At 31.8% G+C, this 14,478-nt stretch overlaps 1 protein-coding gene and 1 non-coding gene across 2 annotated transcripts in view; both read right to left on the bottom strand.

The window, feature by feature from the left end:
* Positions 1–14,478, bottom strand: part of LOC124538800 (tRNA (adenine(58)-N(1))-methyltransferase catalytic subunit TRMT61A) — a 59,766-nt gene continuing 45,288 nt past the window's right edge. The window contains exons 6-7 of the mRNA XM_047116005.1: positions 778–907; positions 1–154 (exon numbers count right to left, since the gene is read on the bottom strand). Of these exons, the coding sequence (XP_046971961.1) occupies positions 45–154; positions 778–907 (240 nt within the window). The 3' untranslated portion in view covers positions 1–44. The remainder of the gene's footprint in view (positions 155–777; positions 908–14,478) is intronic.
* LOC124539124 lies at positions 11,378–11,516 on the bottom strand. The gene has a single exon (XR_006967008.1). It is a non-coding gene; the product is annotated as a U4 spliceosomal RNA (small nuclear RNA).

The raw sequence follows: 14,478 nt of genomic DNA on the forward strand, positions 1-14,478 counted from the left end.
TGTCTGTCAATAACAATTTATTAATTTATTAATAAAATAATACGTCATTGGTTTTCGTCTATCGACATTACTTCAGCACCATTAGGTTTTTCTTTTTCTCCGTTATCGCTTGCTTTTATTTGATCGGAGCTCTCTTGAATCTGATTGCACTTTTCTGTAAATTTAAACACATATATTTGACGCTATAAAATCATACATAAATACGTTATTTATTATTGTAAATATTGGACGTTTTTTGTTCACATTGAGAATAAGGAGTCAACTCAACGCGGTTTGATAGTAAACATAAATTAAAATAGTGTAAGTCTTTAATAGCATATCTGGTAACTGTTAATATCGGCAAATATTAGCCTTCATTGGAAGACAATTTGCTTGTGATATATTTACATTTTGTTGAATGTTCTTAAAACTAATAAAGTATTTGGGAATCGTTTACAAATAATAAAATACTTATTACCAATTAAATTCACTGAGACATAAGGAAACCGGTTTGGGGTTCAAACCCAAGATCGAGTCGATAAAACTTACTGATAAACTAAAAAGAGTTACTAGATTTCGAAAAAATCTCAGTAACAGGCCTGGCAGTGTGTATACTCCCGTACATCAGAAAGTACGAAAAGCGAATCATCCTGCGTCTGAACTCTTTCCGGTTCTTTTATTATCGGATTTGTCTCCCCATTAGATGATTTGTGGACACCCTTGTGCAAAATAAAGTGTCCTGTGTAGTTGGAAATCGTTAATAAAGATACTAAAGATAGTCTTATTTTAAGGACTTACTTCGTATGAAAGTGGGGGGTAAAGTCGCGACCGTCAAGTACCCCGTGTGACCCGGCGTGCTGGTAGGCCACGTCCCCACCACATAGCTCTTCTCACTATTCGGCTTCTCGTCAACTGGACTTTCAGAACTCTGGAAGACACAAAGAATAATTCACATCAACTATTGTTTCGGCCCCAAAATAAGTAAATGTTTAATAAAGTGTGTAATGTTTAGTAAAGAGTCGAGATGGCCCAGTGGTTAGAACGCGTGCATCTTAACCGATGATTGCGGCTTCAAACCCAGGCAAGCACAGCTGATTCATGTGCTTAATTTGTCTTTATAATTCATCTCGTGCTCAGCGGTGAAGGAAAACATCGTGAGGAAACCTGCATGTGACAAATTTCATAGAAATTCTGCCACATGTGTATACCACCAACCCGCATTGGAACAGCGTGGTGGAATATGTTCCAAAAGACCTTCTCAAAGGGAGAGGAGGCCTTTAACCCAGTAGGGGGAATTTACAGGCTGTTGTTGTTGTTGTAATAAAGTGTTGTAAGAATCTATGTAACTTAAAAATAATTCGGTATAGTAATAACTTATGTTTATTGAGTTCTTTGTACATATAATAAAATCATATATCTACATGCAATGCAAACAACTGGATTCAGTTGTAGGATGGGATTTCAAACAAACGATGGCAAAATGCAAACGTAGGAAGTTTATTAAGAGGATCACTAGTGTGTCCCTCACGTATCTGATCATTTAAAACTTACATTTGTATTTTTTATTATTATTTTTAATATTCATTTATGTGGTTTCAATTTGATGTTCCGGTAACATAAAAAAGATTTTATCTTAGACATACTGAGAAGGACTACGAAGAAATTAATAGCACGTATTAGAATATAAAATGTTAATAAAATGCAGATAAGGATTCACTTCTTATCAATATTTTATTAATAGTTAATAAATAGAGTCCTTTAATCGGCATTCTATCCGTTCAGACACGGTTTATTCCAAAAATTCTTAGAAAAAAAAAATGTTTTGTATTGTTAACCGTATCTAACTTCGAAGGTCATGCAAAGTATTTAGCTTCTTACATAGTTGGTTTCTTGGTGGCTGCTGAGTGCCAATTATTCATCTACAAATTACGTGAATAATTCTTGACAGTAAACGGACAGCCGAGCGGTTCAATGATTATTAATTTTGTTTTCTGTAAATAATTCCACGATTAACTGTCACTATTCTATGATTATTCCTGTCAAAGTTACAGCATGCGTCATCGCGCATGTAAGATCAACAGACCTGCGATATGCACCTGTTTGCTACGTACGTGCTCGATGGTACGATATACTTGTGTACACAAGTTATAAAATTTAGAAATAAACCAAAGATTAATATATAAAACTTATTCAATTCAAACCATAATAACACTTCACTTAATTGTTAAATGACGATTCAAAAGTGCTTGCAATCTCACTTGAATAAAGTTTATTTTGATTTTCATTCAAAAACTCAATATAATAAGTGTGTAATGATTTTTAAATATTAATCTATAATAATAATATATATTTTATTTTTTATGCATAAATTGTGGATAAGTATTTATTAGTACATATTTGTATGTATACAGCCTATATATATACATACAAGTGCATAATCAAAGTACAAACAAATTATTTTAAATAAGATATACTATGTATGCGATCAGATAGACGTTGTTTTAGTTAAGCTAAGATTTTTGTAACATATAATATGTAGATGAAAAAGATTGACATGTTTGGCTGATCAGAGATAACCTATATAACATAGGTTCCGTAACACCTGGAATCTAGGCCATCCTTTTTACTAGTTTGTCTGAAAATGGCTAATTAATCGACTCTTCGTGTTTAATATGGTAATAGTCTTGTGCTATTTTTTAACGTTAAATATATTGGAACACTACAAAAATATTCGTTCGTTCATATATTTGTAATATGTTTTATTAAAATAATCGTAGTTATTTCTGAGCACGAGTATATGTATCGCAAGCGGGTCAGGGCGCAGTTATTATCGATGTCACGGATTCGAGCTCGTCAGATGAATTATCCCTCTCGACGCTGCTAATTTGCCTAAGATTTTGGGTTACGTGTTTTTTTTAGTTTTGTATAATTTCGAATAGGCAGCTAACTTTCATTTCATAGAACTGTAAATCTAACTAAGTATTGATCATTAGCTGTTATTACAATCTTATTATTTTTACGTTAAAAATTATAATTTATATTGATATAAACAATAAGGAAAAGGGATAACTAGATGTTTTAATTACGCAATTATGTATGTACTACGTAATTATGATGTAAAAAAAAAACGAAACGACTAAAGGCAAACGTCCCAATTGGGACGTTTTCTAGTCTTCACTTTTTGCGCGTTAATAACATATCTGTTTACTAGAACATCATTGATTAAACTGATCAGATATTTTATTCTGTAATACTACACTGAATATCCATTATACCAATAAACTTTAAACTTATTAAAAAAACTGATAAATGGGTTTCGAATATTGTTATATCAATCGCTACTCTTCGCTGACGAAATTAAAAAATTTAATCTTGAAAAAAGTGAACCTAACAAAATAAATACATACGTAATTTATTGTTGCTAGTAGCGAGGGATTACGTGATCAATGGCAAGTGGCAAGAAGCGGGGAATCTTAGCCGATGATTCCAAGTTCAGAATTGACAACTAAATATCAACGCGCTTAATTTGTGTTCATATCTTGCTGAGCTATGAAGGAAACATCGTGAGGAAACCTGCATGTATCGGATAAAAACGAGCCAAGATTAAAATTGGACTAGCGTGATGCAGTAGGCTGTATACCATCAAAAATCAAAGAGGCTTTATTGCCATATTTACAGGTTTCGATTTCTGTTTTTACATAACGTATAAATCTTTCACCCGTGTTACATTGTATTTCGTAAAAGGATAGTACCTACGTGAAATCACTTTAAACGTCGCGGTGGCGCCATAGCAGCTAATGACAGGGGCGCACCGCGACAGAGCTCCTCTCATTGACTAAGATTACAATAAGCGTTACATACAGTTGTTATGTCGAGATCACAAAGCGCAAGTTTGTTTTGTTACCGCTCTTTTATTATGATATGAGACTTGTTTTTTCATAAGCCGATCGTCCAACGGGAGTATATCAAGAGCAATAATGCAAAATATTAAATAAGGGGACGTACTTATTTAATATTAGCATTATACAATTTTGGTTTAACTTATATTTATGTCTTGCAGAGCTTTAACGTAGTAAATCTAATTACTTTGAGAAATTGATTTATTTTATATTTTTTAAATTTTTACTTCATTAGATTATTCACAAACAAATACATAATTACTTAATTTTTGAGTTCAAATTCATAGTCATATGCAATAAAAATAATGTCAATCGACTTCGACCGAACAAGCGAATATTAATAACGAAACCTCTTTTAAAAAAAATAAAGAAAGCTTAGGTTTAAACACAGAATATAAAATAAAACAAAATAAGCAATAATGCCCAAAACAAATATATATATAAACAATTATTTCAAGTGCTGTACTGTGTGCGGACTTAATGGCTAATTAGCCTTTTCTTCCAGAGAACCCAATCCGAATTGTCAAATATGACTGACAAGAAACGAATAAGTACAAGACAAAAAACAGTTGTGTTGCCCAAGCATTATGCTGGTAGGTAGTCACACAAAGGTTGTTTGCTAAACATTTTTATGTGTCATAAGGCCGTAACGAGTAAATACGTAATGTGAAACCTTGGTCTGTGGGATGGGAAGATTACACTAATTTGGAGCTGCCGATGCTAACCGCAACTTGAACTTAACACAGCCTTGGCTTTGATTTGCAAAAAACTGTTTACTACATTTGTAATCGTTTTTGAATTGAATTATGATAAAATACAAAAAAAATACATTAAAGTATTACGTAATTAATGTTATTTATAGAATGTTCTTAAGCAGACATTTTATTATTAAGGACGTTGTGTTCGCATATACATAAGTTTTATTCCAAAAAAACTCTTTAAAAATAGAATTTAAACTAAATTATAAGATTGTAATACTATAACTATATTGTAATGAATAAGAATAATTAAATGGCTTTATAAAAGATGAGAAGAACTTTATCCTGTTTATAATATAAATGCGTAAATTTGTGAGGATGGATGGATGGATGTATGTATGTGTGTACAAGAGTACACCCATCTCTATTACACAAGTGAAAGAACACGAAAAACTACTGTATGGATTTAGATGAAATTTTACAGTAACATAGGTATATACATCAAAATAACTCATAGGCTACAATTGATAATGACATTATATAATTTGGAGATAGCTCAAATCTAATCAAGTACCCGTGCGAAGCCGGGGCGGGTCGCTAGTAGGTTTATTTTTCCGTAGTTTTTTTTAGACACTCTCAGTAGTTCATTCGCAATGGATACGATTATCATTCAATGGAGACATCGAACTTACTACTTAAACGTCGCGAGATGTAGACTGTTGAACTATTACGTTATTTATGTCAATTCATTCTTTTTCGCTATTCGTTACGTTTACCAATTAGGACAATGAAATGACTTATGATAGTTTCTATGTCTTTCTGGTAATCTAGTATAAAACAAATTACTAATAACTACTCCATGATGTTTATCATAAATATATTTTAAACTCAAGTTAGTTTAGTTAGATTTATTTTGTAGTTAATATAAATTAAGTTCAGATTTTTTTCAATTTTAAGCTTTTTATGTAAATAATGACAGTATAACATCGTTATTAGTTTGACATAACTTTTTAAAAAACGTAATCCAACCTCATTCATCGTAATGTGAACACTGCGCGCACGCACACAACACTGCAATTACGTTACATAAATTTATTCAATCTTGGAACGCGCCGTGATCGATGGTCCGTCTCGTTCGGAAATGCAACAAAATATTGTTCTTGCACTTTTGATTTATAGCTACAGCTTTATGAAACTACCTTAAATCGTTCATAATTGAGGCCATTTAAAAAGTCAGATTACAAACAACTTTTTCTCTAAAACTATGTTTGAGATAAATTATGTCATACGTCACTATTACACGAGCGACTCACCATAAACTAGATAAAACTATAAACAAAGCGTTGATATAATCAGTCTATACATAATTCTATACTACCGATTACTATTGAACGGACCGAAGTTTTTTGTTCAGATTAAAACATAAAACCTCCGTGGTGTCAACACAAAATTTAAACTCGCCGACGGATGACGTGGGAAAAAAAGAAAATAAAATTCAAAAAAAGAATGACCAGCAAAGAGGCGCATTAAGAATTGAGATAAGAGAGATGGACGAGCACTCAGCGGCGCGCGGCCATCTTTATTATTTATTGACACTTAAAATAATTATCTACTTTTAGTTTGGCCCGTGCCGAAATTTCATGTTTACGGAAGTTGGTGAACTTGAGCAATCATTTAAAGTTTCGAATTGGGTAACTAAGTCTATACAGGTTTACCTTAATAAGGAAATGAATTGATACATTTAGCTGAGTTAGTGTATAAATCTAAATTCGGAATGCGAATAACATTTATCTGCGTGTCAAAGAACAGCAGTTCTGAAACTAGACGTTACACGAGGACTTCGATTATGTTATAAATCTAACATGCATTTTTTATAAACCGATAACAAATCGACCTTCCTCTTTTTAGTACGAACCAACTAAGCGGATCAATAAAATGAAGACGTTCTTTATCTTTTATTTAGCACTAAAAAGATTTATTTTTACGTTTTAAAAATGCGATTTCGGAGAAACGACGCGATAATGCAAATGATGGTCGAACGAAAAAAAAAATCGGTGATAAAATGACGCAGCTGCCAAAAGTCCGCGACAAAATACGAGTTTTATCACCGGAGCCTGTAGCCGTCGCCGTAACTGTCTGACTGATAAACATACCTTCGAATTTAGACGTTCGACTCATACGGACATAAATGAGGTATAAATAAAGGATAAATTCGAAGCGTTCGAGATATCGTAAAAAGCATCGGTAGCAGTCAAAACGCATGTTTTTGATAGCGTGTATCTCTGTTAGGTGTACTCGTATGCCCGTAAATGACGTATAGCAACGTCATCGATGTTTTATCGACACAAAGCTTATTACTTACTAGTATATATTCTTTAGTGTATTCGACCTCCTTGGTCTAGTGGCTAGTTTGTAAGGCTGAAGTTTTAAAGTTCTGGGTTTAAATCCCAGGTCGAATTTCACTGCCGTGCTTCATAAAACAGTTTAAGCTGTTGATCTTGTACCTGAACTCTGTGAGCGAGGGAATAAACAGTGCACTTATGCTTGCGTTAACGCTTGTGCACTACTTTTAGAAATACTTCTATAACAAATTGGTCAAGGAGATAATTTGAATGTGTATTGAGTATATTATATTCAAAATGATTTCAAAACTGAATCCAGGCTATACCTAACTACGTAACTCAGATGCTTAAAATCTGTATATAATTGTATTGGTAAGCAAATGAATGCAGTTTTGAAAACGATGAGTTGTTAAAGAGCAAATAATATAATAGAAAGGTTATAGTTTATTCCCTCCAAGGAGAAACGAAATATCAGATCTCAATATTGTGAACGTTTCATCTATAAGCGAGTATAGACAGTAGACATTATACGATCAATAATCGATTACGCAACGATTAAATGTTGCGGTATCGTAAATCAATCGCCATTACACCGCCATCTGTCAATAATGAGAGCAAATGAATCATGTTCAGAGTACACGAAAACGTTACACATGTGAATATAGCCTTTAAAACATTTACAATAGAGTTTAATATGTTTTACGCATTTTTATGTTACTGGCTTCTATACTGACGGCACTCCAAAGGTTTTGTTTTTAGCTTCTTACTAGCTTAATGCGATAATCATCAAATACGTGATGTAAAGAGCTGATGTAGTGTGCTGACAGTTTTGATGGAAAGACTGAAACAAGATGGTATTCTATTAATTTCTTTTTTTAATTTAAAATTACAACATTAAAAGGGTCTGCTAATATAACGCAACTTACTATCATGACTCATCAATTAGTTACATTTTAATTAGTCGGAAGTTCTTACCTGGAGTTTAAAACTAAATCTCTATAATTTATAAAACTTGGATTAAACTCAGGTTTTATTTTGCTTTAGATATTTTTGTATAGCGTAAAATATTAGTATAAAATTTCGATATGATTCTTGCTAAACGTTTAAGAGACAAAATATAGTCATCGCTGCAGTCAATCTAACCTTCAAAGTATGCAAGGTGACAAATGCGCTTAAAAACGTTTAACATCTTCAGCGTTTTAAATCATAGTTTCTCAACATGTGACAATCTGTCATCAAGAAAAAAAACAAATATACAAAATATAATACTCATTACTTTATATATTTACCATGAAGTCTTATAATTGTAAGATCTCATTACTTAACAAGAACAACAAAGAAAAACACCCTAAAATTAAAATTACACAAATTTGTGAGACGTTTGGTGGTATTTTTTAATTAAATATGGATATTGTCATGGTGGTCGAGCCGCTAAGAAGTTTGAGAAACGATGCCTCAGTGACTTCTTGCAAAATGTAAACAACCACAAGCTACCGAATTTAAATTCCGTGGGTGTCGACTACCGTGCGGTTTACGCTTTATGAAACTTTATACGTATTCATTTGGAATCGTCTCGATTGTATATTTCCCTTCGATATTCATCGGATATTTATTATAAATTATGACATAAATTAGGCGATATCGATGCTCCGGTGATTTTTATGTCAAAAACCGGTGTATAAATAGGGATAATACACACTTATTACGATAAAAGCAACGAATTTTTTTTATTAATTTATTTAATAAAGCCATTTATTACCGGTTCGTGATGGTTAGCTGAATACAAAACCAGAATCAACCCTCATACTCTGTATTATGTAAGGTCGTTATTGCAAATTTTTACATACAGCTGACGAATAAGTTAAAATAAAACTTACATAAAAATAACATTGAGTAAAATCGATTTTTTTATGACACTAACTATCAAGTATCCATATTCTAATTCTGTATTCGTATCAAAAGTCAATTTAATTATTTATATAAGGATGCATTCATTTTAAATTTCGAACATGGAACTGTCAGTAGTATTAAAAAGTAGTGGTCATAATAAGTATGTTTGAGAAGTTTGCACTTTCGATACTGAATGTACTTTAGCAGACAATAAGCATGCTCTTTTCATAGCACGTGTATTCTAGGCATTACTTAGCTCAAACCGTCATTGCAATAAACATGTTACATACTTAAATTAGGTACGCACAGATAGATACTAGTAAAAAATAATTATCATATATTTTAATGTTCATATTCCGAAGACATCCGGCTCATAATCGTGACTGGGTCCTTACATTTTGATGATTGAAGCACTTAGCAGTGATTGATTTAGGTTTTGAAACGCCGATGTTATAACGTTGACATATTGGCTAATATAACAGGGAGCCCTTTTAAGTCTAAGTAAAGACAACGTACGTAACCGTACAGTTAAATATCATTTTGATAAATGTTAAAGAACATACGTAACATATGTATGTTTAAAAAATATATTACACGAATTGAGTTTTCCGTCGTCACATAAAAAGTGTTAATTTCATAAAAAATATATACTTTTGAACATAAAATAAACTGAATTACTTATTGGCTGAATATCGTTAAACTATTCATATAATAATATTAATCAAGAATTTTAATTTACGTTTTTCTAAACAATTACCGAAATATTAATACAAGCTAAGAGCAGCCCGTCCCGCGTTCGCACAGTTTAAATACATAATCAGTTGCAACTCTCATTAACTCAACCCTTCCCCCTTATTTTCATTCCAATAATTTTCTTAGCGGATATTTATGTGACAACATAAATCCATTTCAAGTAAGTCTAAGTCTGTACATTGATAGTCACGATTAACGATTATATTAATATACATACATTAATACAATTACAACGATTATAATTTACAGATACTTAAAAAAACATTATAATTATAATCGTTAATATTATCTCGATGTAATTATATCGAGAGTTATTTTTTATGGTGCAGGGGCTACGGACCCCCCGTGAATCGATAATGCGATTAAAAACGATCAATCGATTCCACTCAATAAGCTAGCACTTTCTCTCGCTGTAAATGTCAAATGTTTGTGACATTACTAAATCTGGATCAGGCGTAATCTCGTATGTATAGTTTTGTCTCAATCCTTTTCGTAACGGTCATTTGTCGTGTGTTTTTATAGACTCAGTATTTTTATTGAGTGTGTGTATAGCTTATTTAATTCCTCTTTACATTTAGGCAAGTTGTGTGCCGTTATTACAATCTTCATCATTCACAGTGATGAATGACTAATAAGGGACCATGAATTTATAACTTAAGAGTATTTTGGCTAGTTTTTCATTCCCTCCTGATAATAGTGAGAAAAAAAATATCAAATATTTTTAACTTTGCGCATTTAACTGATCTCACGTAAGAACTATCGAAACTCTTGTAAGAAAATATAAGACATGATCGAAAGCGGCCGAAAGTAATAAATGAATGACTCTAATCGATAAAATTAAATCGTAAATTTGAAGTAATATTAAAATAAACAAAATCTGTCTTGTGTCTATAAATTAATTTGTAAGCATTCGAAGGTACCATGTAGTTTTCATTTCATCGAAATCCATCAAAAGTTATCAATATAAAGGAGAATTAGCAGAAATGTATGAAGGTTGGTCTAACTGAGACAACATCACATACATTATGAGACACTAATCAATACCAACTAATCAATACTAACTTGCCTAACATTAATTGTAATGAATAAAATCAAAAGTAACATTGCGGATTTGAAAAATTCTTTCACCATTGGAAAGCAACGTTTACTCTTAGCTATATTTATTGCTAAAAAAGATTAGGGATTCTAACTAAACCTTAAGTAACGTAACCCAAGGTGTAACAAAAATACCCAAAAATGTCTTTCGTCGCATGCATTGCGGAAGCTATGCAAGATAGAACAAATCTATGTTCTACATTACATGTACATTAAAGAATATATCAATATTTAAAAAAAAAAAATCATGTTACCGTTTGTCCATACTTACTATTTAAATCGTTATCCAAATAAATCACGTAGTTTTCAAGATTATTTCAATTCGTATAGATTACTTTTTGCATTGTTCAAATCGGCTATTCTATTTAATAGATAATACGAATTTAATAAGACATATAAATTGAAAAGAGGCGTTAGGTATTTGGTATAAAAATATGTACTTCTGTAGGCTTCAAACTTGCCTCATACTTGAAATGATTTCGTATTTTTCAAGTAATTTAATATTATTTGTATTAAGTCCATTAATTTGTATATTGATGTTTATGATTCAAAAATTTTAAATATTTTAAACAATAAAAAAAAACAATAATCATCTTAATTAAAATTCGTAAAAAAATAATTGAAAAATATTGTTGTCACTCTGAAAGCAATAATATGCATGACTATTGACTAGATATTTAAGTACATGCTAAGTAATGAAGATTCCATGTGAGTTTATTAGGCCTTAACGGCCGTTCAAAAATTGCCATAGCGGTCGGTATTTCACGACCACACGGCGGGGTATTGGTAAAGTTTTCAACTAGCAATAATCGCACCTCGGATTAACCTCATTGGTTACGATATTGCCTCTGCGCAAAGTTAACTTAAACTTCAGAGTGTAGACTACTTATACTTTTGAAGTGAACCAAACGATAGCGCGATGTAACTTTGGTACAGCGCCATCTGTTGAAAAATATTCGTACCAATGTTGTGATTGCTACTCTCTATAGAAAAAATGTTTAATTTTTTTTTAATGATTATTTTACATAATATTAAATTCATTTTATATTATATTGTAATGGCATAATTTTTTGGTTAGTTTTATTGTTCTGAAGACGTCGTCGCTGAGAGATATAAGATATTATGTATTGTTTTTTTGGAGTGTGAAATTATGTACGGAATATAGATTTTATAATCGCCTTCATTTTTTGTATCAATGTTATCAAGATGTTTCTTTATAATGACGAGGTTGAATAATAGATTACAGGGGCAATTTTTTTAGTGAGCAGATCGAATGTTGCGCCGCGAAAATGCTTGCACGTAGCATTTTCTCAGAGGATCTTGTGAATGAATTGAGTCGAAGTCACGATCTTATTGTGACTATTTTTTATCAGGCTGTGACACCTCGCCTTCCGTGTCGGAGGTCGGGCCGAACCCAACTGACCGGGCGTTTACCTATAATAATTCATATATAAATTATTGTAGGTATTTTATCTTCTTTGAATGTCATGGAAATTATTGCTAATATCGAACCATGGGCTAAAGACGAAACCATTTTGACAAAATTTGAGAAAGCTTGATATATATGATTTCTTCATTGTTTTTATTTAAATATGACTAAATAATAAAGAAGTTGAGGTAAACTATTTTCAACACTATCAGCAAATTAAGTTCTAAAACCTTTTTTTTCTTGTCATTTGACTCAATGTTTGAGTACAAACTATAGTTAATCAGTCATTAGTTTTACGTTTACTAAAATATGGTACTACTTAGGTCCCTTTTATATAAAATGAGCTGGATTTAAGGTATATTTATAGCTGATGAACATTCAAGCATTCTTTTTGAACATAGAACATCAAATCCCATTCTTAAACGTTTTTTTTTCTTTTTATTTGATATTGGGTCATCGGTCAGTGGTTTTGTCGTGACCCATTGCATTCGTCAGTCACGAAGTTTTCCCTCCTCAATAATAGACAGTTAACCCTTATAAAATTTTACAAAAAAATAATTCATCTACAGAAATCACCGTAAAAATTTCGTTGTGTATTGTTTCCTGAAGCGTGCAATCACGAACCACTGTGTAACTTATCGCTGATAAAAGAAAAATGTCTTTTAATTTCGTTCAAAAACTTTTAGAAAATAATTTAATCTAAAAAATATGGATTTTACTCACAAAATCTTGAGCAATTTGCAAAAGAGGAGATAATAGAAACTTTTTCACTTTCCTTATTCTGTAGAACGTAAAGGAAATTTTCTTAAAATAATCACGACATCACGATCTTAATTTAGTTTATGTTTGAGGAAGTTTATTAACATACGACTATTGTTTAGATGGCTTAAAGATATCGGGTGTGTTGATTTCAAGACACAACAAACTGCCGTGCAAACTCCGATTAGCTTTCGATAGCGATCTTCATCAGCGAGGTCGGGGGCAGGAGTAATACCATTAATTCAACCAGTAGGAAACAATGGCGCCCAAATGTGCTCATTAATGCTTGAGCAACTTCTGCGGATTGCTTTGTCTCAATATCGATCAACGTATTAGGAAATTTCTATAGATCAATTAGTTCTATTCATTCTCAGTGTTTTAGACGTCAATTCTGCAAATATGCTGAAGTATTTCCTACCGAGAGATAGAAACGTAATTGCGGATTGTAATTATTATTATGTTGTCAGATTGTTTTATCAGCTGCGCGTTGGTTTAAGTCAGGAGAGTATATTTCTTTAACTCCTTTAACCCTTGAATTTGTTTACAATTTATTCAGATTTAAATTATTTTTATATAACACTTAATATATATTTTAAATTCTATCTATTTTTCGGCAATTTATATGATCTATGTGTCTATTCTAATGGGTAAAACGACTTTAAGTGATCATTAAGTACCTACAATAAGAACTTAAAGGTTAAGTATTAAAATAATAATTGGATTAAAAAAACAAATATTATTCCTTAGTATATTTTCATAATTAATACAGCTCAGTTTATAAATAAAACTTTTAAATTAATATTCGAGTCGGTACGGTAATAAGTTAAAATTATAGAGCAGTGAAGCTTGCATTTCATAAGTTGCGGCACAAGTTAAGTCAGAGACAATACGGTTGGTTAGTAGATCGGGGTCAGGGCGGGTCACGAACCGACATAGGCTCCAGGCACTAGTTTTAGGGTCAAACTGCCTCTGAGCTGTAACAGCGAACGACTTCCTAAACTTAATAAATATTTGTTACATATTCGTGTTCCTTTATGGAAATATATCGTTATTGTTTTGTTAATTAAAATGAGTAATTATTTACGTCGCTTAAAAATGTTTATTTTAATATACAAAAGTATAGATGATACTACTCCGCTTATTCGTTTTATTTCAGTAATGTCAGTAATAATTTCAAAGCTAAGAATAATAATTTAAAAATAAATAAAATATTTAGGCCTTGATTACTTGTATGAATTGAAGTAAGTTCAATCAATTGAAACAAAAGCAATAATTGTCGTGTTAATGCTAATTAATATAATAAACATGATACAGGGCTACATCCGTAATTGTGATTGATCGCCAGAATGGACAATGGAATTCGACGTGGGCAACCGGATAGTGGTCTAGTGGACCAAGATCACGAGTGTGCTGACGAGTCTATCGGAACTAACAGCTGTTCGAAATGACAACGCAGCCCTGATTGATATTATACGATTCGATCATTACTTGCTATTTGGTAACTTGTAGGAATGCAGCTGGAATGTCGGATGATAAGTCGATGCTATAGAACTGATTAAATTTGGTTACAGAGTAAATCAAATATTGACTGATCGGGTTTCTTATATACATACATATATTATTTGATAAGAACA

The sequence above is a fragment of the Vanessa cardui genome, chromosome 21 (assembly GCF_905220365.1).
Source record: "Vanessa cardui chromosome 21, ilVanCard2.1, whole genome shotgun sequence".
Classification (NCBI taxonomy): domain Eukaryota; kingdom Metazoa; phylum Arthropoda; class Insecta; order Lepidoptera; family Nymphalidae; genus Vanessa; species Vanessa cardui.